Consider the following 22592-nt stretch of genomic DNA (forward strand, 5'->3'; position numbering starts at 1 on the left):
GCGAGGTTCATTTTGACCGCGTCACGGAATTTCATCATTGTTCTGCATTCTTACTTGAATTCGCCCGCCGTCCTGGTCATGAGGGCGCGCCCCAGACCCATTACTAGTAACGCTGTGGGAAGCTACGGGAATAATGGCGGGGGCTTCTCCAACGGAGTGCACTCCACCTCTCCTACCATTGTAAGGGGCTCTTCCGTATTGATATCCCATTCTTCCTCGTCCATTCCTTTGATATCCCCGGTAGTAATTCCCGGGCCTTCCTCGCGGAGGGGCACGCTCGTGCTCGTGGTGCCGCACCCCGTCATCCTTTTGGAATGCGGGGGACACACGCGTCGTATCACGGGGCCTCGCTTCTCCGGCGTTTCCTTTCTTTTGCCATTCTACCAGCAACATCCTCAAATCGTCGTCCTCCAACCTTATGCCAAGCCTCCTTTTCAAGGCTGAAAGATCCCTTCCTCCCTCGTCTTGGTTTTGAGTATTCTCCGCACGACGACGCTCGTCCATCGTACGCCCAAACCTATGCGGGTGTGGCACTACCTGGTTGCCCAGGCAAGGCCTTTCTCTGCCTTCAGTGTCCTCATCCGCAAGCTCCACAATAGGTTCTACATCATCCGAATACTCCAAACACCGTGGAGTGATTCGCGGGTTTTCCCCGCTCCCCTGGGTATCTCCTTCAACTACAGGGGCTTTTCCCAAGGCATGACCATAACGGGGGAAACGACGACCTCTCCTCGTCTTTCGACGCTCCACCGTGTTCAGTCTTGAGTTAAAACTGTTAAGAGTATAACCCATGTGATATAATTGCTCCAATATATCAGCGTTGCTGATGAGAACTGGAGGTGTCCCCCCTACATCCGGAGCCCTTGGTTGATCTGCCATGTTTCTGGGAACGTAAGGTTCATGGCGAGTATAACGCCCCCCGCCTTCTCCTTCTGACCTACTGTCACTTCCATCATAAGAACTTCCATCACGATTGTAAGACATCTTTTCCTCCCAAGATTACGACCTTAATTAGCAGCCCCTCCTTCTAGCGCCAATTTGTTGAAGGAGGAATCTGGTAACAACAAAGATTGAGGTTTCTCGCCGGAACTAAGATCTGTGACGGTGGTTCTTTGCCGGAAACTTAAGCGGTGTGTGGTTGTTTTAGGCTGAGATTGATCAGAGTAAGTGGTGGCTCTCTTATCAGCTCTCAACTTCTTACCCTCTCAATGTGCCTACGTACCCTTTATATAGGGATCAAGCCTGACGTAGTTCTCGTAGAATAGGAAGTCTAATGATTTTAGACTTCTTACTCCTAAGCCCAGTAGAAGCCCATCCGATATCCATTTTCCGCTAGCTTTAGGAATGTCCAACTATGAGGCCCAACCGCAAAGGCCCAAGGCTCGTCCATAATCGTAGGACTTCACGGATAGTGCATCTTCCTGCGCAAGGATAACACTCCGCTACAGCTATCTCCCTTAATTTACGAACGCAGGTATAGCCACGGTTCACCCCAAATGCCAGACGCGTCCCTGTCCCCCCAATGAGGATAACCCACCAGATAGCAGGATAGGTGATCCCAAGCTCTTGGGTGCAAAGTGCAGGATGACTCCAAAGTTCTCCAACGAGGACACCCGTTGAATACAAGAACAGAGCTCCCAAAGCACACACCAAAGTAAACCCCACATCCCCAATAAGGACACCCATTGAATACAGGAGGAGGCCTTCAATCATCAGGCATACCCCTGGAGGACTTCAAGCTTTTCACGGACATCCCCCTCCTTGACCGTCTCAATGAGGGAATTCTTCAAGGAGTACCTGCAATAAATACATTAGTAAAAATAACCTCCATTGCTCCTCTCCATGCAAGCTTTGTCCTGAATTTAACATCAAAAGTATATAGACCAAACACAGGACGCGTCCTCACCCTTTGGGCGCGTCCTCACCTCCATAAATCCAAACCTGTTTCCTCATCAACCGTTTCTTATAGCATTCAAGATCACAGGACACGTCCTAGAATATAGGGCGCGTCCTTAACCTTATTAGACTTGCACCGTCTCCTCTAAACCATCATGCACAATATTTCACCTTCAATGACGCATCCTTGCTAAAGTAGGCGCGTCCTAGAGCGTCCATCACCATAAGATTTCATCTGCCAAGCACTTTCATAAACATTGACGCGTCCATAAAGCCTGGGTGCGTCCTTCCTTGACCATGCACTCTTCTCGCCTCGTAACATATCCCTTCCCAAGTAGGCGCGTCCTGAACACTTGGACGCGTCCTCACTTTCACAACGCAATACTGAGTTTGACTGTAATTAGCCCGCGTTTGACCCGAGTCAATCCAATGTCAAATTTTGGGTATAATATACATTAGGCTAATTTACTTTGGGTCAAATATGTTTTGAACGATCATTTGATGATGCATACAAACAAGTTTGGATCATGGAAATATAATGTCAGGAACTGAGAATTACAAAGTAGAAAAATGATGTTACATTTTGTTGATAGGAATGGAACGGGAAAGGATATAAAGAAAGAGTAAAAAAATGAGAGCCCAATTTTTGTATAAAAGAAAGAGTAAAAAAATGAGAGCCCAATTTTTGTCTAACAACGTTCATTAATAAATTGAGTAGAAAAAGAGACTAGAGCATGTTTTCTCAAATTGGGGGGTTTGAGCTCTAATTTATATTGGTCGGAGTAGAATAGATGAAGGAATGGAAATATAAATATATGCCCTTAAAATAGTACATACCCTCCCAGTTTCATTCCCTCCAACAGAGGACTAAAGATTTAGAGGATTTGCAGAGAATAAAGAGAATGCAGGTAAACTATAGAGAGATCAGTCAAGGGAAGCACTTAGAGAGAGAGATGGTGGAAATGACTTCAACTTTGATTTCGGACAGTCAACTAGCTTTACTTGTTTACTAATATTGACTTGGCCACCCTAACTGGCTTTACGTATTGATTCTCGAGTAACCATTTAGTGATTTACATCTATTACAGATAGTTTTTATCTTAAAGTATAGAGTCCTTGAACAGAGAAAAAGAAACTTATATTATACAATTAAAGAAATTTCTCTCTTTCTTCCTCATATTTCCCTAACATTCAAAAAGAGATGGGCTTTGACGGTTCTTAAGCGATGAGGAGTGATTATACACCACTTCCTAACAGATAAAAATTATATGCTATTTAAGCATCAATTGATTGAATTTAGGGGTTAAGGTTAGGTTCGGGGATTTTCAATTGGTGTTAGGATTAATGTGATTTTTAGTCTTACATATTGAGCATTCATTTTTCTGTGGTTGTGGTTGATTGGCCACACTATTATCTGCTGAACAATCTTAATGTAATTGAGAAAACGAATGAGATGGTATTAGAGAAATTGGTAGTTATTGATAACTCCGGTGAGCGGGCGGTTCCGTCCGACGGCGTTCCTAGATCTTTTGTGCGGGGTTGAGGTGTAGCTGCTGGTTGGGCGCCTGCAAAACAACACCGGAAGGGGGGTTTGGCTCCCACGGCGCCTCCGGTGTGAGAATAAGAACAGGCTTGGGAGAAGATGAGGGTATATATGTTTATGTATTTCAGAGGCTGCTGTGTATGTGTGTCTATATGTGATGGCTGCTGTGTGTTTTGAGTTTATGTGAGTGTGTGAGTGCAAGAGAAATTATTTTCCAACCCCTAAACCCTTCAGTCTTGGGGGTATATATAGCCCCAAGGTAGGGTTTAGGGGTAGTTACCTCTAAATCTGGGCCGTTGGATCTTGGGAGCGGAGGACGCCTGGCTTGGGCAGATTGCTTACACGTGTCCAGGGGAGGACCACCTCCAGAGTGTCCTAACGGCCTCTGACACGCGCCGTGCTTGTCTGGGGTGTTGGTTGTTGATAGCTGTCATAGTCACGTGTCCACGTACCCCTCCTTGGCGGGTTGTGGGATGTGATGTGTCTGCTGAGACCTCCCTTACTGTGGTTTTGGCCCTGATCCGGATCCAGGTATGCAGGCGGATCCGGATCCGGGAAGTAGGATGGACCCGGGTCTGGGCTCCTATGTTTGATTGGCTTGGGAGAGGGGGGTCTTAGCAGGTCGGTTGAGCCTGACCCCTTTAGTCCATATTGACTCCTGCCCGGGTCTCTTATGCCCTATCATTTGCCCCCCACTCCCTTATGCAGATTTTCTGGATGAGGGAGTAGAGTAGGGTTGCATATTTGGCTTAGTAAAGAAAAATTCCTGCTCCTGTTGCCCCCCAATCCGGATCTGGTGTAACGGATACCAATCCGGATTAAGGTAGAATAGTTGCTTCAGAAAAATTTGTGCTCCTGGTTGCCCCCCAATCCGGATCTGGTGTAATGGATGCCAATCCGGATTAAGGTAGAATAGTTTCTTCAGAAAAATTCCTGCTCCTGGTTGCCCCCCAATTCGGATCTTGTGTGGTAGATGCCAATCCGGATTGAGGTAGAATAGTTACTTAGGAAAAATTTCTGCTCCTGGTTGCCCCCCAATCCGGATCTGGTGTGGTAGATGCCAATCCGGATTAGGGTAAAATAGTAGAATAATCCTGGTTGACAATGATCCGGATTTTTTCTATTGATCCGGGTATTGGGCTGTGGAATTTGAAAAGTTTGGGATTTGTAACGTCTTTCAGTTTATTCCCTCCCACGAATTTGAATTTTTGGGCAGTTATTTCCTAAAAACTCGGCCCATAATCATCAAGGGTTTAATTTGCATTTATATGTGTGTAATTACACATATATATGTATTAAAAAAAATTGTAACTGCTTCTGGAACCAGTAGGATCCTGCCACGTGGCAGGGGAGTTACTCTTTCCTGGGCCTATAAAAGGCTGCCTCCCCTCTTCCATTTCATTTTTTATTTTCACAAAAGAAACTCAATAGTCCTTTGTTTTTCTCTTTTCTCTCTCACTTTTCTGCAAATCACCGTGTTTGTGGTTGATTCTTCCGCCGTGTCTCGCCGGTCTCGCCATTAATCCTCCATTAACTTGTAAGATCTTCACTTGCTTTTTTGCTTTATTACTCTGTTTTTCTTTTCGATTTTGCTTTTATTTCCTCCGAGTTTTTGTATGCCTTGATTTTGCTTTTTCATCCGCACATAAGTAGTAGAAATCATGATTTTCGGCTTCATTTTTGTTGCTTGTTGGTGCTTGTTTCGTGTGTTTATGCTTAGATCTGTAGGTTTTTGTTGTGTTTTTGTTTGATTTTGAGTTTTTGGGCTCGATTTTTCTGGGTTTTCTCTGTTTGTTCTTCGTGTTCTTGAGAGAATATAATTGTGTGTATAGGTAAAAGGTGCTAATTTCGCTGTTTGATTCTTGGGTTCACTGTTTGTGGTTAGGGTTTTGATTTTGATCCGGGTTGGGGTGTAGGGTCTGGATTTGGGGGAGGTTTATGGTAGGATTGTATAACTTAGGTTTTATTTGTTTTTGGTTGCTTCTGATCCGGGCATGGGCACTTGCCGTTGGGATCCGGGTATATGGGTTTTGTCTCAAGTTTTCAGTTTCTATGGATCCGGATTTGGGTTCTTGTCATCAAGATCCGGGTCCGTTGTGGTTTGCTTTTGTTGATTGTAGTTAACATGATCCGGATCGTTGATGTTTTTCCGGGTTGGACTTGCATTGGTGGTCCGGATCATTAGGTTATGATAAAATTAACATAACGTACCTGATCCGGACCACTTAGCAAGACAAATAAAATCTGTAGGGCCCAGACTAACTGACCTTCATTTTAATAGGTATATGGTCCGGATCAAAGAGCGAGCTAGGAAAGTATACAACTGTTATCCCAACTTTTATGACGAGGAGAGTGATCCGGATTCGTCTGGTAGAGAACAGATCCGGGGCGAGATGGTTAGAAAGGGGTCCGGGTCCGTGGGAACAATTATGAGCTTCCGGTTCAAGAGGCTTCCAGAGAACTCTGTTATTTTCACCCCGGATGGCCGCTGTTCCGATATTAAATATCACTTTGTTAGAAAACCACTCGGGTTTGAAGATAGCATATACTATACCCGAGTCAGATACGAGAGGCACGAGGATGGCAACCCGGGCGTTTATGATCAGGGTGCCCTGGAGGCAGCTTTTGCTTCATTTGGGATCAGCCGGGATCATTACCAGCTGAAGGATTTTTATGCTGAAGCTGACCCGAGTGATATGGACAAGGCAATTCGGGCTGCTTTTCAGTTGACTCCTGATATCGCTTGGAGGTGGCCCAAGCCGTATGAGAGGATCTTTCATCGTCCTGCGGATGGTTTTGTCCCAGTCTGGCTGGAGTATTTAAGGTCCGGGTGGAGCCCACGCTGCCATATTTTTCTCAAGCACCTGTGTAAGTATGTCTATAGGATATCCCCCATGTAGATAACTCCAAATGGAATAAAGTCTATGACTTGGTTCATAGCTTGCTGCAACAAGGCCGGGCTCATGCCTACCTTCAAGTTGTTCCACCAGATATTTTATCTTTCTAGGTCAAGCCAGAAACCTTTTTACGAGCTGAGATTCCGGGCAGCAGAGTGCGGATTTGGTCCGGGTAGGTCCAAACCGGTTATGCACCAGACTTCTTTGAAACATTGGAATGGGGAGATATTGATGTTGAAGGGGTACGATTTGGAGTATCTTCCTTATTTCACAGCTGGGGAGGTTAAGATAAAGTTCAACCCAGAGATCTTAGAGGGGGAGGCCGTAGATCAAATTAGAAAATTTTGTGGTAGTCTCGGGTTCCAGCCAACCCGGGATACGTTTATGAACCATAAACTCCTGTTCCAACTTGGCAGTAAGTTCTTGTTTAATGTTTTTTTTTTGATCCGGGTCCCCATCCCAGCTTGGAGAACCGGATTACCTTCCTTTTGCTTGCATCTTGTAATTTTCGATCCGGATCAAAGTCTATTTTTGGTTCCTCTGCTTTTCCGTATCTTTTGGTTTTTTACTTGTAGCTAATTTGCATAAAACGTCTTGACATGGTCCGGGCTTACTGCAGTATTCTATTTCCGGATTTCGTAGTCTTTGCATTTTTATCAATCCTATGGTGATAGTTTTCCTTTTCCATTTTTCAGGTTTGCCGCATTACAACCCCGCATCCCGGGCCATAATGTCTTCTTCAGCTTATGCAGCAGCTTTTAACTCATTGGGATTGGCATACAAGACAACAAAGGGGGCCCCTGGTACCGGATCCGGATCTGCGGATGCAGAGGGTGGTGCCGAATCTTCTGCCCCCCGGAATGTGGCTGATCCGGGTAATGCTCCCCTGGCTAAGGACCCAGAGGTCCAGGAAATCTCTGACGAGGAACCTCCTTCGAAGAAGAGGAAATCCGCCCCGGGAAAGCCTCCTCGCGGAAAAACTGTTGTTGCTGACCGGGTCATATGCGACTCGGAGGGGAAGGGACCGGATGGGAAGGCCGTGAAGATAGGAACCAAAACTCTAATCGACCTAGCCGGGTTCATGTCCAGTATCCCCTCCGAGGAAGATTGGGAGGAGGTTGAGGGTTATAATATGACTGCTGCCTTGAAGAGGGTCACAGGTCAATGGGGGCAGGTAACTTCTGAATTTTTAAGCCCGTAGTTCCGGATTATGCCCCCCAATCCACTTTTTGCTTATAATGTTCTCTTTTTTTTTTCTCAGCTCGGGAGTGCGATATCTATCTGCTCCGATGTTGCCTTCACTGAGCTCAAGGAGGCTAACAACCGGACTAAAGCTGAGAAGATGCTTTCTGATTCCCTGAGGGGTGAGCTGGAGGAGGCCCGGGAGGGGTTCCGGGTTGTGGAGGCCGGGTTGAACGAGAAACTGAAGAATTCGGAGACCTGGGCCGAGGGGCTGGCCCAGGAAGTTGAGAGGCTCAAGGCCGAGCTTGCTGCTAAAGAGAATCTGAACAAGGAGGCCATCATTGCTGAGTTCAAGGCCAGCGATGTTTATGACTTCGAGGTTGCTCAGGCCGGGGTTCCCGAGGTGCGCAGGTCCTGGGTAGTTGCCGAGCGCCATATCAAAACTGACCCCTTTGCTCCCTGGGAGAGCTTTATTCAGGAGTTCCTTGCTGCAAAGGCTGCGGTTGAGCAGGGTCAAGGTGAACCGGAACCCTACAATGGTCTGAGCCCCAGCTTCCTCTAGATCCGGACCAGCTTTGCAAAGCTTCTCGGGCCCAGCCCATGTAATTTCATTTCTAGGATTTCTTGATTTCGTACTTGGATTTGTTCCGGATTGATGTCAATCCGGATCCTTCTTTGAAATTTTCTTTCGTCGTAGAAAATGTTTGCTTTTCTTTTATCTGTTGTTTTTCCTTTTTGAGCAATCCGGATCCTTGTTATTGCCCCTAAGCCGGACTGGGTTCATATCGGGTTTGGTCCGGGTATGGGACAGTGTCCGGGTTGATGCTTACTTTTTTACTTTATGTAATTGCTTTTAATTTTGCTTTCAATCCGGGTATGTTGAACCCGGATTGATGTTTGCTTTTTTGCTTTATGTACTTGGAGAATTTAAGTACATAATGTTTGTTTGCATCCCGGATTTGAATGCTAATCCGGGTTGTTTTTTGCTTTTCTGCTTTATGTACTTGGAAAATTTAAGTACATATTGGTTGTTTACAACCCGGATTTGAATGCTAGTCTGGGTTGTTTTTTGCTTTTAAATTTGCTTTCAATCCGGGTATGTCTAACCCGGATTGGTGATTGCTCCATTTACTTAGAATTTTTCTAAGCGAATAGTGGTTCTTTCATTTTTTTTGCTTCTAACCCGGGTATGAGAAGGTACCCGGGTTGTTTTTTCCTTCCATAACTGGTAATTTAAAAGTAATAACTTTCTGAGAAAGGAAATTTCTTTTCATTGATTTGCAAATTTTTTCATACAAAATATAGGATCATAGATTGGTTGCTTGCCATAGGCTACAAGTTCTGGTTGCTTTTGGTTGCTTTTTCTACTGGTAAAACTTTCTGAGCCTGAGTCCATACCATGTATTTGGTACTTCAGACTCATCCATGTTCATGAGCTTGTATGTCCCTGGCCTTAGAACTTCCTTGACTTTGTATGGGCCTTCCCACTTCGGCATTAGTTTTCCAGTGTTGGTGGGGTCTGAAGCTTCCGTGTCTCGAAGTACCAGGTCTCCAACTTGAAAGTTTTTGACCCGGGACTTCTTGCTAAAGTGCTCTCTTGTTTTCTGCTTATATTTTTCCATTCTTGCCACTGCCTGGTCTCGGACTTCATCAATTAGCTCAATATTCGTTCTGAGCCCCTCCTCATTTGCTATCTCATCAAAGTTGATTGCTCGATGGGAGGGGGATCCTACTTCAATTGGTAGCATGGCTTCAGTTCCATACGCCAACTTGAAGGGGGTTTCTCCTATGCTTGTTCTGGGGCTTGTTCTGTCTGCCCAAAGTACATTAGGCAATTCTTCTGGCCATTTGGTTTTGCTTTCCCTGAGTTTCTTCTCTATCCCCGTGAGAAGTATTCGGTTTGTTACTTCAACTTAGCCGTTTCCTTGAGGGTAGGCTACTGATGACTTCTTGTGCCGGATGCCCCTTTCTTGAAGGTAGGATTCGAATTCTGAACCAACGAACTGTGGACCATTATCTGAGACCAGTACCCTCGGGATCCCGAACCTCATCAATATGTTGTCCATGAACTTGATGCAGTCTTGTTGGTTTATTGTTCTCATTGCCTTTGCCTCTACCCATTTTGTCATATAATCGACTGAGACTAGCAAGTAACTGAGGTCTCCTCTGGCCCTGGGAAAGGGTCCCATGATATCAATGCCCCATACGGCAAATGGGATTGGTGCAAGACTGAAGAAGGTAGGACTGGGCTTATCCGTGTCACATTGCTGAAGAGTTGGCATTCCTTGCATTTTTTCACAAAGTCTATTAAATCCTGATGGATAGTAGACCAGTAGTACCCCTGCCTTATGATTTTATGAGCTAGTGCTTTTGCGGACATGTGGTCCCCGAAGATTCCTTTGTGAACTTTCATGAGGCAGTACTGTGCCTCTCCTGGGCCTATGCACTTGAGGATGGGGGAGGAGAAGGTCCGGCGATAGAGTATTCCCTGTTCCATGAAGAATTTTGAAGCTTTTGCCTTTAACCTTTACGCCTTCCCTTTATCCTCCGGGAGCTCTCCCTTCTCCAAGTAGTTAATGAATGGGGTCATCCAATTTGGACTGTTGTCTATTTCCATGACTTCCTCAGAATCTGTACTTGGTTTCTGCAATTCTTCGAAGTAGACGGAACAATCCAGGTCTGATGAATTTTGAACAAGCTTAGATAGTGTATCAGCTTCTGAATTTTCCTCTCTGCAGATTTGGATGACTTGTATTTTTGGTATCAAGGTGAGGTAGCTTTGGACCAGAGCCTGGTACTTGGCTAGAACTGGATCCTTGGCTATGTACTCCCCATTTGTTTGCTTTACGATGATCTGGGAGTCGCTGTAGATTTTGAGATTCTGGATCCTGAGTGTTCTTGCTAGCTTCAGTCCTGCGATCAAGGCCTCGTACTCTGCTTGGTTGTTTGTTGCTGAGAATGCAAAGGAGATTGCTGTTTGGATTGTGAACCCTTCTGGGCTCTTTAGGATGAGTCCGGCTCCCGATCTTTCATTGGTTGAAGAACCATCAACTTTGAGAGTCCAGGCTTCTGTTTCTTGATCTGTGTTTCTATCAGGGTCAATGCACATGGGCACGGGCTCTTCTTCTGGGAAATTGCATTCTATGATGAAATCAGCTAGAGCCTGGGCTTTGATTGCTGTTCTAGGAATGAAACTTAGATTGAACTGACTTAGCTCAACTGCCCAATTTACCAACCTCCCTGAGACATCTGACTTGTGTATTATCTTCCTTAATGGTTGATTTGTTACAACTCGTATCTCCCTTCCCTGGAAGTAGTGTCTGAGTTTCCTGGATGCTGTGACTAAGGCATAAGCAAACTTTTCTAGCCTCGGGTACCGGGTCTCTGCATCTTTTAGCGCTTGGCTCACATAATAAACTGGTTGTTGTTTGACATTCTCTTCCCTGATCAAGGCTGCTCCAACTGCCAGGGCCCCTGCTGACAGGTAAAGGGATAGGGGTTCCCCGGGTTGAGGTTTTGTTAACACAGGGGGTTGAGAAAGGTACCTTTTGATTTCTTCAAATGCTCTTTGGCATTCCGGGCTCCAATTAACTTCTCTCTTGTTGGTTGCTCCTTTTAACAGGTCAAAGAAGGGTAGGCATCTTTCAGCTAGCTTGGAGATGAATCTTCTGAGTGCTGCTAGTGATCCTGCTAGCTTCTGCACATCTTTTTGTGTTCTGGGAGCCTTCATCTCTTGAATTGCCTTTATCTTTTCTGGGTTGGCTTCAATTCCTCGGTTGCTTATCATGAATCCAAGGAATTTTCCTGCCCCTACTCCAGATGTGCATTTTTCTGGATTGAGCCTGAGTGAGTATTTTCTCAAGTTGTCGAAGCATTCTCTCAGGTCTCCTATGTGCCCGGGGACGCTTGTGGATTTTGCAATCATATTGTCCACATAGGATTCCAGGTTCCTTCCAATCTGGTCCTTGAAGATTTTATTCATTGCCCTTTGATATGTTGTTCCCGCATTAGTCAATCCGAACGACAGTATTACATAGGCATAGACCGCCCTGTGGGTGATGAAGGCTGTCTTTAGAATGTCTCTGGGATTCATCTTGATCTGGTTGTACCACGAGTAGGCGTCCATGAAACTTAGCATCACATGCCCATAGGTTGCATCGATCAATTGATCAATATTTGGCAAGGGGTAGGGGTCTTTGGGGCATGCACTGTTCAAGTCTGTGTAATCGATGCACATTCTCCACTTTCCGTTTGGTTTTTTCACCATCACTACATTTTCCAGCCATTCTGGGTACTTGACTTCGCATATTATTCCAGCTTTCAGTAGTTTCTCAATTTCTTCATCGATTGCTTTCTGCCTTTCCGGGGCAAAATTTCTTCTCTTTTGCTTGACTGGCTTCCTCTCTGAGTTGACGTCCAAGCTATGCATTGCTATGGATTCATCCAACCCGGGCATTTCTTTCGGGGTCCAAGCGAATATATCAGAGTACCCTTGGAGTAGTGACACCAGGTCTTTTCTGAAATTAGGCTCGAGCTCGGATCCTATCTTTATCTTTTTGAAGGATCCCTTGTGCTGATCAGGATTGTTTCTGTTTCAACAGCGGCCTCTATCTTGGATTGATCCGTATCTGATACCATCTTTTGGATCCGAGCCTCTGTGTTCTTTTTAATATAAATCTGAGCCTGGGCTGTCATCTCTTTATTGTTTCTTTCTTCAGTCATTTCTGGGTTGGTTGCTTGCACAGTAGGGTTGGTTTGGTCAATGCCTAGGCCCAGTTCAATCCCTTCTGTGACTTGGTTGCTTTTTTGCTCTTCTGAGCCTTGTTTGGTCGCTTTCGGATCTGAGAGGGTCTCTATGACCTGAACTTCTTTTCTCCCATCATCCCTTGATTGTTGGCGATGTTTCTTAATATTTTGCTGTTTCCGGAGCACGACAGCCTTTCTCTTGTTGTCTTGATGGGTCTCAGCCATTACCAGAGCCTGGCTATAACATCTTTCAGCTACCTCATAGTCTCCCTTGATTTCTCCTACCCTGGTTGGGGTTGGGAACTTGATTTTCAAATGTGATATGGATGTGATTGCTTGGATCCTGGTCAAGGCTGAGCGCCCGATTATGCCGTTATAAGATGAGGGAGTATTGATCACGTAGAACTTAATCACATGGGTAACTTGGTTTGGGGCCGATCCAAACATCACTGGCAAGTACAAAGTTCCTTGGATCGGGACCAAGTTGTTCCCGAACCCATACAGAGGGTCCTCTCGGCATTCATTTAAGCGCACGCTCCCGAGCTTCATCCGGTCCACAGTATGCTTGAAGAGTATATTTACTGAAGATCCATTATCAATCAGCATCCTTCTCACTTCGTTGTCAAAGATATCAAGTGTTATCACCAAGGCTTCGTTGTGATTTGGGTTGACCCCTTCATAATCCTTGCTGCTGAATGAGATCATCATCTCCGGGTAGGATTGGATTGAGAATACCTCATCTCCTGAGTCCGGGCTCCTAGGGGGAGAGTGTGAGCCTCCCAGGACCACATTTACCACATTCTTACCTTTTCTTTGCCTTTCCTCTCTCTGATTTTTCTCCCTTGAGATGTATTGATTCAGGTTACCTTTCTTGACTTGATCTTCAATGAAGTATTTTAAAGAGAGACAATTCTCAGTCTTGTGCCCATGAGTTTTATGATAGTCGCACTGTCTGTTGTAAGGCCTGCTCTCTGGGGGAGTCTGCATTGGCTTTGGAGGATAGTAGAATGGCTTTCCCTTGATCTCCTTCAATATCTCTTCCCGGGTCCTGTTTAGTTGTGTCCATTCTGGCTCTTGCCTAGGCTCCCTTTGCTGCCTAGGGGGACCGGGATCACTTTTGGATTCTGTTTTAGGACCCAATCTTTGGAATATTGGGGTGTTTTGTACAACGTTTGTTTGCTGGGTTTGGTTGCTTTGTTTGAACTTTTTCTCCTGATGGTAACCCCTTTCGGTCGGTCATCAGAAGATTTGTTCATGTTCCCTCCATTCCGAGTCATTCTCATTGCCTGGAGAACATCCGTTTCTTTTATGAACCGGGCTGCCATAGAATAAGCAGCGGCCAGGCTTTCGGGTTCCTTGTTTATCAATTCCACAATATATCTCTCTTTGTGTTCTGGATCCAGGTTTCTTCGAAATATGCTTAGAGCCTCCCTTTCATCGAGATTCGAAACTTTGTTGATGGCTTCCTGGAACCTCCGCATGTAGGCTGAGAGTGCTTCGTTATCGTACTGGCGGATTGTCTCCAGGTGGCACATGTGCATTTCATGTGTTTTATTGGCTCTGAATCTTCTAAGGAAGGCTTCTCTGAATTCTTTCCAGGAGTGGATGCTTCTTGATGGGATTCTGCTGAACCATCTTTGAGCCCCCCCTTTGAGGGTCGAGGCGAAGAATCTGGATTTTGTCAAGTCATTGTAATAGTATATCTGAGCTATCTGTTCGAAATAGTTGAGGTGCTCTTCCGGATCCCCCAGCCCATCAAAAAAATTGAAGTTGTAGTGTTTGAGATTTTTCTGTCGGGGGATGGCTTCTAGGGAGTGGCTGAAGGGCGTGAGGGTTTCCCCAACTTCCACCCCGGATTCTTTCTCCATTTTTCTCTGGAGCTCGTAGATCATTTCCTTGAGGTCTTTCTGACCCTCCTCTTCGTCATCGGAAATGAGTTCGGGGGTAGGGTCCCTCCGGGTTCTTTTTCCTTTTATTTTAGCTAGGAGTCTTTCCTCCTCCATTTGCATTCTTTTCTGAATTTTTTGCTCCAGCTTTTCCTCTTCCTCTTTTCTTATCTTTTCTCTGATTTCTTCTAGCTTTTTCTTTCTGGTTGCTTCTGTCTCCTTCTTGCTAGGCTCCTTTTGATTCTTTTTTGCCTTAGCCCCAATTCGGACGAAGACAGATCTCCTGGATTGCTGAGAGTCCCCGGACTCTTCTTGCTCATCATCTTGCTCAAATTCCATCTGAGCCCGGGCTTGTTCATCTCTGTAGAGCCTGATTGCTTCAGCGAGTTCATGGCTTGTTAAGTTAGCCATATGCTCCTCTGCAACTGGAACATTGGTGTACTTGTACTGATTTAGCTCTATGACATTTCTAGCATCCCTGATTGGAGTATGCTGTGTCAGTGGTTGCTCCTGGAAGATCTCCCTGTCTCCTCCAGGTTCTTGAACTTGAGAGGGGTCTTGATCCTGAATGTGGGTACTGGCGGAGGGCCTACCAGCTGTACTTTTTCCTGCTCTTGCCATTACCACAATTGTACAAACAACTGACCAAGATTTGAGGCTACAAATGTGGATCTGAGGTTGCTTTTTTGAATATTACAAAAATTTTCCAGAATAACAGCAAGCAAACTTTTTGGGTTTTGCTAAAAATAATGCCAAACAAGAACAACAGGCTCTTGAACACAAAAGAAAATACGCAAGCTAAAACAGTTCTGGGTTTTAAACCACCAAGACTATTAAACCCCAGGCTTCGAGATTACCAAGATTATCAAACCCTAAACAACTAAAACTTAACAAACAAGAGCGGGCTCACACAAACACGGCCTAAAGCAAGAAGCTCATACAAACGTGGTTAAAATGAAAACTCATATTCAAGAAAGGGTTTGGTTGTTTATGTTCTTACAGGTTTGAAAGTGGACTCTCTCAAGAGTTTGCTGATGAAGATGAATCCAGGGGCACCGAGACCCAAGGATGGAGCCCCCTCCTTCTAGCGCCAAATGATAACTCCGGTGAGCGGGCGGCTCCGTCCGACGGCGTTCCTGGATCTTCTGTGCGGGGTTGAGGTGTAGCTGCTGGTTGGGCGCCTGCAAAACAACACCGGAAGGGGGGTTTGGCTCCCACGGCGCCTCCGGTGTGAGAATAAGAACAGGCTTGGGAGAAGATGAGGGTATATATGTTTATGTATTTCAGAGGCTGCTGTGTATGTGTGTCTATATGTGATGGCTGCTGTGTGTTTTGAGTTTATGTGAGTGTGTGAGTGCAAGAGAAATTATTTTCCAACCCCTAAACCCTTCAGTCTTGGGGGTATATATAGCCCCAAGGTAGGGTTTAGGGTTAGTTACCTCTAAATCTGGGCCGTTGGATCTTGGGAGCGGAGGACGCCTGGCTTGGGCAGATTGCTTACACGTGTCCAGGGGAGGACCACCTCCAGAGTGTCCTGACGGCCTCTGACACGCGTCGTGCTTGTCTGGGGTGTTGGTTGTTGATAGCTGTCATAGTCACGTGCCCACGTACCCCTCCTTGGCGGGTTGTGGGATGTGATGTGTCTGCTGAGACCTCCCTCACTGTGGTTTTGGCCCTGATCCGGATCCAGGTATGCAGGCGGATCCGGATCCGGAAAGTAGGATGGACCCGGGTCTGGGCTCCTATGTTTGATTGGCCTAGGAGAGGGGGGTCTTAGCAGGTCGGTTGAGCCTGACCCCTTTAGTCCAGGTTGACTCCTGCCCGGGTCTCTTATGCCCTATCAGTTATGTTCTTCATGTCAGATTGTTCTTTGCCATCGTGTTTGTTTGTTTGTTGTCAGGTTAAGTTGGACGTGCTTTATATTGGTTGTGAAATAGATTGTTTTATATACCGAATTAGTATTAATTATGCAGTCTTGTTGGATTTTTGGGGAAATATTTAACATTTTAACCTTTTGTCCGAATAAAATTTCGAGAATATGGGGGTTAACGGGGTTTAAATTTAATGTGCTTTAGTATGATTTCAGTAGCACATATGCGCTAAATTTTTGAAGAAATGCAAGTATATTAATTATATTGATGAAACATATTATGAAATTTGCATGCTACTTATACGAGGCATCCCTGTCTTTCTTCTTTTTCACAAAGCTATCATGCTACAAAATGAGTTGTGAGTTAGTTAACCTAGTCCACATAGCATATTCTGCTGATTTGAATATGGTCCGATGACCTGAATTCTCAAACTGCTCATTCGTAACCACTTGCTCTACCTACTATAAGTGGCAATGATTCAATAATTCTGTCAACAATTGCTTGCAGGCACTTTGTTTATGAGTTCGCTTCTGTGTTGTTTTCGCTATAGGCAAAGTTGAATTAGATGCTATCTTGAAACTTGTAAAGGTCGCATACATTAGTGTGTTGAGTTCTATGTTTCTGTTATCTGTTCTAGTAAAATGTGACCACATTAGGGTATATAGTTTTGTTTTTATAGGTACTTTGAAAATGAAATAGATCGCATTCTATGAAAAAAAAAGATTTTCTTAGCTGGACAGAGGAATTAGTAGAAATTCCTGTAAAACAAAATTTCAGTTTAAAGTAAAATTTGCTGTAAATATGCTTTGTGTACATTCTTAACTGTATTCGAAACTCTATTTTGCAGCAATGGACAATATATAATAGGAACCGGAGCATATGAAGAACTGAATATAAACCTTAAATAGAAACTTTAGAACCACTAAATTTCAATTAATTCATTAGTGTCATAGATCCCCTTAAGGTCTCACCGACTGCAACCTAGGGTTTGGGTTCATCTTGTTTGTACAAAGGTTTAATTTGCTGAAAGGTTCTACTTCTACTTGCTGAATTCTTTTAAATCTTGGTAGTTACTATGTAAGGTTTCTGTGCAACGTTTTTGCAAGAGCCTAACCCTATATATATGAATCTCTGTCTTTCACTCATGCACTGAAGCACACACAGGTACACACATCTGTTGTGGATAGGAGCCCTCTGCATTTTTTTACATTTAAATTTTACTTAGCCATTGGCATGTTTCTTTCGATGATCTGTTTTAAAATTTTAGGTCCATGAACTCCATCTGTAAGGTCCAAGGATGAAGAAAGTCCCACGGAGTACAGTGGAGAAGCAGAGTCACAGAACTGGAGTCGGGAACTGCTGTTTATAAAAATCTTTCACACTGGTAAAAATAAGAAATAGAGATTACTGTAATTGTCACTGATGGATTTCATTTGGCAAGGCTATTAGCAAACCAAAATTCAGTAATTAGTTTTTTTTGTAGTTGGGCTGGGTATATGTATTCCAACCATTTTTACTGCATAGGTGCTGGGCTCCAAGGTTGGCTCCAGGCGCATCAACACCCTAGTAACTAAGCATGCCCTTGACAACTAACTCCTATAAAAGAGATATATGCAAGTACAGGCACTCTGGTAGTTTGCAAAGGAAGCATGTTGGGACATCAGCTATAGTCAGGATTACATCTTTAGGACGGTGGTCAGTTTTTGGGGAAGTGGTCAAAATACTAGCTGTAACAAAAGACGATAGTGTTAAAAGAGAGATTGGATAGCAGCAAAAGGTGCTTTTTCTTCTCCAATCTGGGGGAGGGATGTGTGCGTGTGCAATAGAGCCGGAGGCTTGTGCTTGTGTCGATAACAGTTGGGAAGGATGAAGTCAAGTGAGGAAAAAGGAGGGTCACTTATGAAGAATGACTTGTGGGCAGAAGATCGAAATATTATAAACCTATCTGGGTGGTTACTAAGGAAGTGCAAGAATCTTCTACATGAGAAGATAGAGAATGATTTAACAGAACATCTAAGCAAGAAAGAAAGTCCTGGAGGTAGCATGCACTTGTGGACTGCTGTTGATAGGGCTCTCTTGGTTGGATTATGTGCAAGCTGGTTGACAATTGCAGCTCTACTTTTGTTACTTGGTATCTAGTATATTTCTTAGTAGAATTCTGTCCAACGTCTCATGCTTCTAAGCACAATAGAAGGATAGCGTTCATTGTCATAAGAGAGGTTCTCTGTGTCAGTTATTCATGTTAAAGTGATCGTATTGGATCAGGTTGTTTTGTATTTCATAGTGTACTTGAAAAGTTCTCGTGTCTTCACATTTAATGCAAATCAGCACAAAAACATCTTCTGACTAAGAGCTAATTCTTTAACATCAATTCTCATTTAATTCAATAATATACTGCAAAGTAAAGCTCAAAGAATATTATTTGAATACACTTGCTTGATTCATCATAGCCTCTCTTTCTATTTACACTTGAATGAGTGAAATTATATATATATATTTATGTGCTCATAACAGAAGCATGTCTGACTTGGATGGTAGTCTCTTGAAGAAATTGACAGGTACGGAAGGCATCCTGTTTCTGAACCGAGGATGGCGCAGCATGACCAGCCCAACTAGAACTGCAATGACTTGGAATGGAGTTACATAAAGCACTACTGCCAAAACTAATGCAAATATAATGAAGATTGCCGTGGCTCTGGAATCTCTCCAGCTAAGTATAGCTAAAACTCTCTCTGCTTGTGTTGCCAAATCTCCAACCACTGTTTGAACTCTTCCAGCCACACTCCGCATTCTATCATACCTCATCCTTACAAGGTCTGATGGCCTAGAAGTTGGAAATGTGTCGAATTCCTCATCAAGCTCATCTGGATGGGTGTTCTCAGCTTGTGAAATCCTTGCATCCATGTGTGGTGGTTTTCTAGGCCTGAACCTGTAGTTCCACAATCCAATCACAAACAAGTAGAGAAAAATTGTTGGCAAGATAAGTTCGGGATACCAAACCAGAATCAAGAAAAGAACATGCACAAGACATGTTGTCAAGGGGTTTCTCCATGTGCAGATTCCATCTAGCCATCTGCAAACGGCTGAAACCCCAGAGAGCAGTGACATTATGCGATAGAAGTTTGCTTTGCTTCGTCTGAGGCTCCACATATGGTAATCAACATCTAACATATACTCCACAGTCTCCCTCCTGAGAGGCGGCTCTGCCCTGGATAGACGTGCTGCTACTATCTGCATTGCCTGGTGCCGAAGCCAGTCAATATGACGCACTGAAATGGGCTGGGCATAATGCATCTTGGGTAGCAATGGCTTTCCATATTGTGCTACCATATTGACCCAAGCTACACAAGTGAACCTTACAGCTAAATGAAGTTCTCCGTGTTTTTTTAAACCAGAGCGATCCAGAACTAACAATGGATAGTAATGGGTATAAATCCTATCTGTTTCTAAAGTTGATAGACGAATTCTTACTTTGCCTATTCTTTGATCTCTTGCGTCCTCTCTGCTTCCATTAACATGGAAGTTATCAAATACACCAATTGTGATTACCGTGCAGGGATCATAAACTTCCCAGGTATACTGCTCGTTCCACCTAGGAGAGAGAGTGTCAAGAAGTGTTCTGGTACGAACCCATTTATTTCCATACTTGGCTATACAATAAGCATCTGTACTTCCTCCATCTCTGCTTTTCATTGGAAGCAAATTCCTTGCGCTCAAAATTCCCAGTTCGAGAATTCCAATGCTAGACTTTCTCAGAAACTTTGATGAAGGCTGAAAGTCACTACTAAAAGGAGTAGACTCATCGAGGACATGGTAACCAGCATCTAAACAAAGTCTGAGGAGTATTTTGCTTGAAAATTTAGTTTCTTTTGTTTTGTCAACTTCGTCTGCAGCGTGAGAAGGCTTGTGAAGATTAAACCACCGAGGATCCGGAGGCTTATTCAAGTCCATTCTAGGTGGAATCTCTCTTACAGGTACGATCACTCTCCCTATTGGCACCCCCGGTCCATGTCGTTCTTCAACAGTAAGAGTTAAGAACTCATCAAATGGCTCTGAGGCTACAAACATTAGCTCGTCATTCCAAACAGGATTTATATGCCTCACCGGGGAAGGCTTAGTGACCCTGACCTGATGTCCTAGTTGTACCTTTACATGTGTGTCCAGCTGTCTAGTTTTCTCAATTGGCACAAGATCCTGAGCTTCGATAACATGAACTCGAAGGTAGTATAACTTTGGGGAGAAATAAACCTTGGATCGGGTATTAGCAAGGTTCTGGTGACTAATTTTGTGAGCATCATTGTGCCAGGCATCTTGAAAGGCCTCATCCGCTTGTGTTCCTATCCAAACTGAAAGCATTATTTCACCTCTAGTAGGCTTTTCCCCCCGCTTATCTGCCAGTCTGTACCATTGAGGAGCCAACGGACTATCTGGTGCCAAACGAAAGGGAACTTCTGCAATATCAAAGGCTACCCTCCCTACAAAATCATCCTTTCCAATATCTTTATCCTTCACTATTACTTCAATCAAATTGGACTGCAATCTTTCTCTAGAAAATGCAAACACACTGTTCCATACCGGATTCTGATTCTTATCTAAGTGCTTTGTCAAGCCTTTGTAGTTCCCTACCTTAACCTCCACATACGGATCAAGGCTTCCTGTAATGTCCATTGCAGGAAGATCTCTAGCCTTCACAACATTCACATACATGTAGTGCATCTTCTCCACCAAATCATAAGTACTTGCCATCTTGTCCATCTTGTACCCTCCATAACGCATCCGAGCTGCCACTGGTGGCCGAGTCTCCACCAATCCAAATTCAGGCCTCTGTGCTGGGAACTGCATCTGCATTACTGTGGCAGGCCCGGGACCAGGTCCCTGTCGGGCAAAATCAGTTCTGGCTGACTCCATTGGCCTAGAAGGTTCCATGGTGACCGGCCTTTGTATAGGAATTGAAGCAGGTGGAGGAGGACCACCACCTGTTCCAACAGAGTAAAAGGTTCTCACTTCTTTTTCCTTCTTTTTTTTCTTCAGTGTCTTTTCATTGTCCTTGTATTCATCATCATTAACCTTATAGTTAGGGTTAATTTCTTGCAAGACTGGAGTATGTCTACTCTGCTCTGTAAAGATGTTGTTCTTTACACGTGTTTCTTGTACTTCCTCCGACTCTTGAGCTCTATACGTTGAAAACTGATCATGGCCACCGCCATCCTGAGCTCTATTAGTAGTTGAAAACTGATCATGACCGCCATCATCAGGAATGCCAAAATTAGTTGAAAACTGATCATGTCCACCTCCTACTACATATAGTTTTAGTGCTATATCTCCGCGAATATGAGAGAATATACCACGCTTATCCAGAGGGTATCTTTGTACCACAGCTTCAGATTCGGATAAAGGGACAGAAAGGCCAGAGATTCTGACACGACCAAGAAAATTCTTGTGATGACCATCTCTGCTTTTTTCATTATAAACAGTAACTTCAATCGTTTTCCGAGAAAGATCCTGATGATTATTGATGTTGAACACTATTTTCTCATTCCAATACGGGTTCAGATCATTAATCTTAGTCTGCGTACGTTGGTGCTGATCTTCAACCTCAACCTCAACAAAAGGACTTGCAGAACCTTGTCCATCTTTTGGCATGAGATCATTTGCATCTATAACTTCTACCACTAGCTTAGCCATTGCCAATTTTACCAATTATGTCGTTACAACACTGCTTTCAGGCCTGTGCCCGGAGAAATTTTCGAGAATAAAAAAGTTGGTAAAAACAGACAATTGAGTAGGATTAAAGAACAAGACAGAAAAAATGATGAAAAGATGAGTAGGAAAACACATTAGGCGGTGGAGATGAAATGTGATGAGATATGAATGTGATTATTTGAGTAACAAAATATACAGAAACATATGTGAATATGGCCTAATGTGTGTTTTTGTGTGTGTGAGAGAATGAGAGAATGGGTTGTCGTTTGGTGGACGAAAGTGGCCTCTAGGCCAAATCAACAGTGATACAAAACATTCAAATTTGGGGCAGATTATCCAAATTTCATTCTAACAGTAATCCAAATGGTGATCCAAATTTGGATATTGAATCACTACTGCTGACTGATATAAAATAATGATTTTGTTATTTGTAATTTATGTGATTTTAAATTGATTTTTAATTATTTAATTATAAAATTAATAATATAATATAATTAATAGTTAACAAAATTTATTTTTAAAATAAAAATTAAATTAATGAGAAAATATAATTTCATTAAAATTTAAAATAAAAAATAAAGAGACACATATTACACTTATAGATACATTAAAGCATTTGTGGAAAGAATATACTAATTCGAAAAATTAGTGTGTATCAATAATTTTTGTATGTTAATTATTGCAATAAATGTGTTTTTCGTGAATTAAATGCACAATTTTAATATTTTAATATGTATTAATTTTTTTTGATTTAATTAATTTATAAAAAGTTATATAAATTGTTAATAATGATTAAATGATAAATTTAAGATAAAATTGTTTAATATGATATTTATATATTATTATATGTAAAAAGTAATATGGATCA

At 43.4% G+C, this 22592-nt stretch overlaps 1 protein-coding gene across 1 annotated transcript; it reads right to left on the bottom strand.

The window, feature by feature from the left end:
- Positions 1 to 18378: 18378 nt before the first annotated feature.
- Positions 18379 to 21931, bottom strand: LOC141712634 (multiple C2 domain and transmembrane region protein 6-like). Its single transcript, XM_074515644.1, has one exon. It carries the CDS (start codon positions 21704 to 21706, stop codon positions 18527 to 18529), a length of 3180 nt encoding a protein of 1059 aa, XP_074371745.1. The 5' UTR covers positions 21707 to 21931; the 3' UTR covers positions 18379 to 18526.
- Positions 21932 to 22592: the final 661 nt, after the last annotated feature.

Source organism: Apium graveolens, chromosome 3 (genome assembly GCF_009905375.1).
Source record: "Apium graveolens cultivar Ventura chromosome 3, ASM990537v1, whole genome shotgun sequence".
NCBI lineage: Eukaryota > Viridiplantae > Streptophyta > Magnoliopsida > Apiales > Apiaceae > Apium > Apium graveolens.

Coding starts and splice junctions, on each gene's coding strand:
- LOC141712634 (XM_074515644.1), bottom strand. CDS start 21,706: ATGGCTAAGCTAGTGGTAGAAGTTATAGATGCAAATGATCTCATGCCA.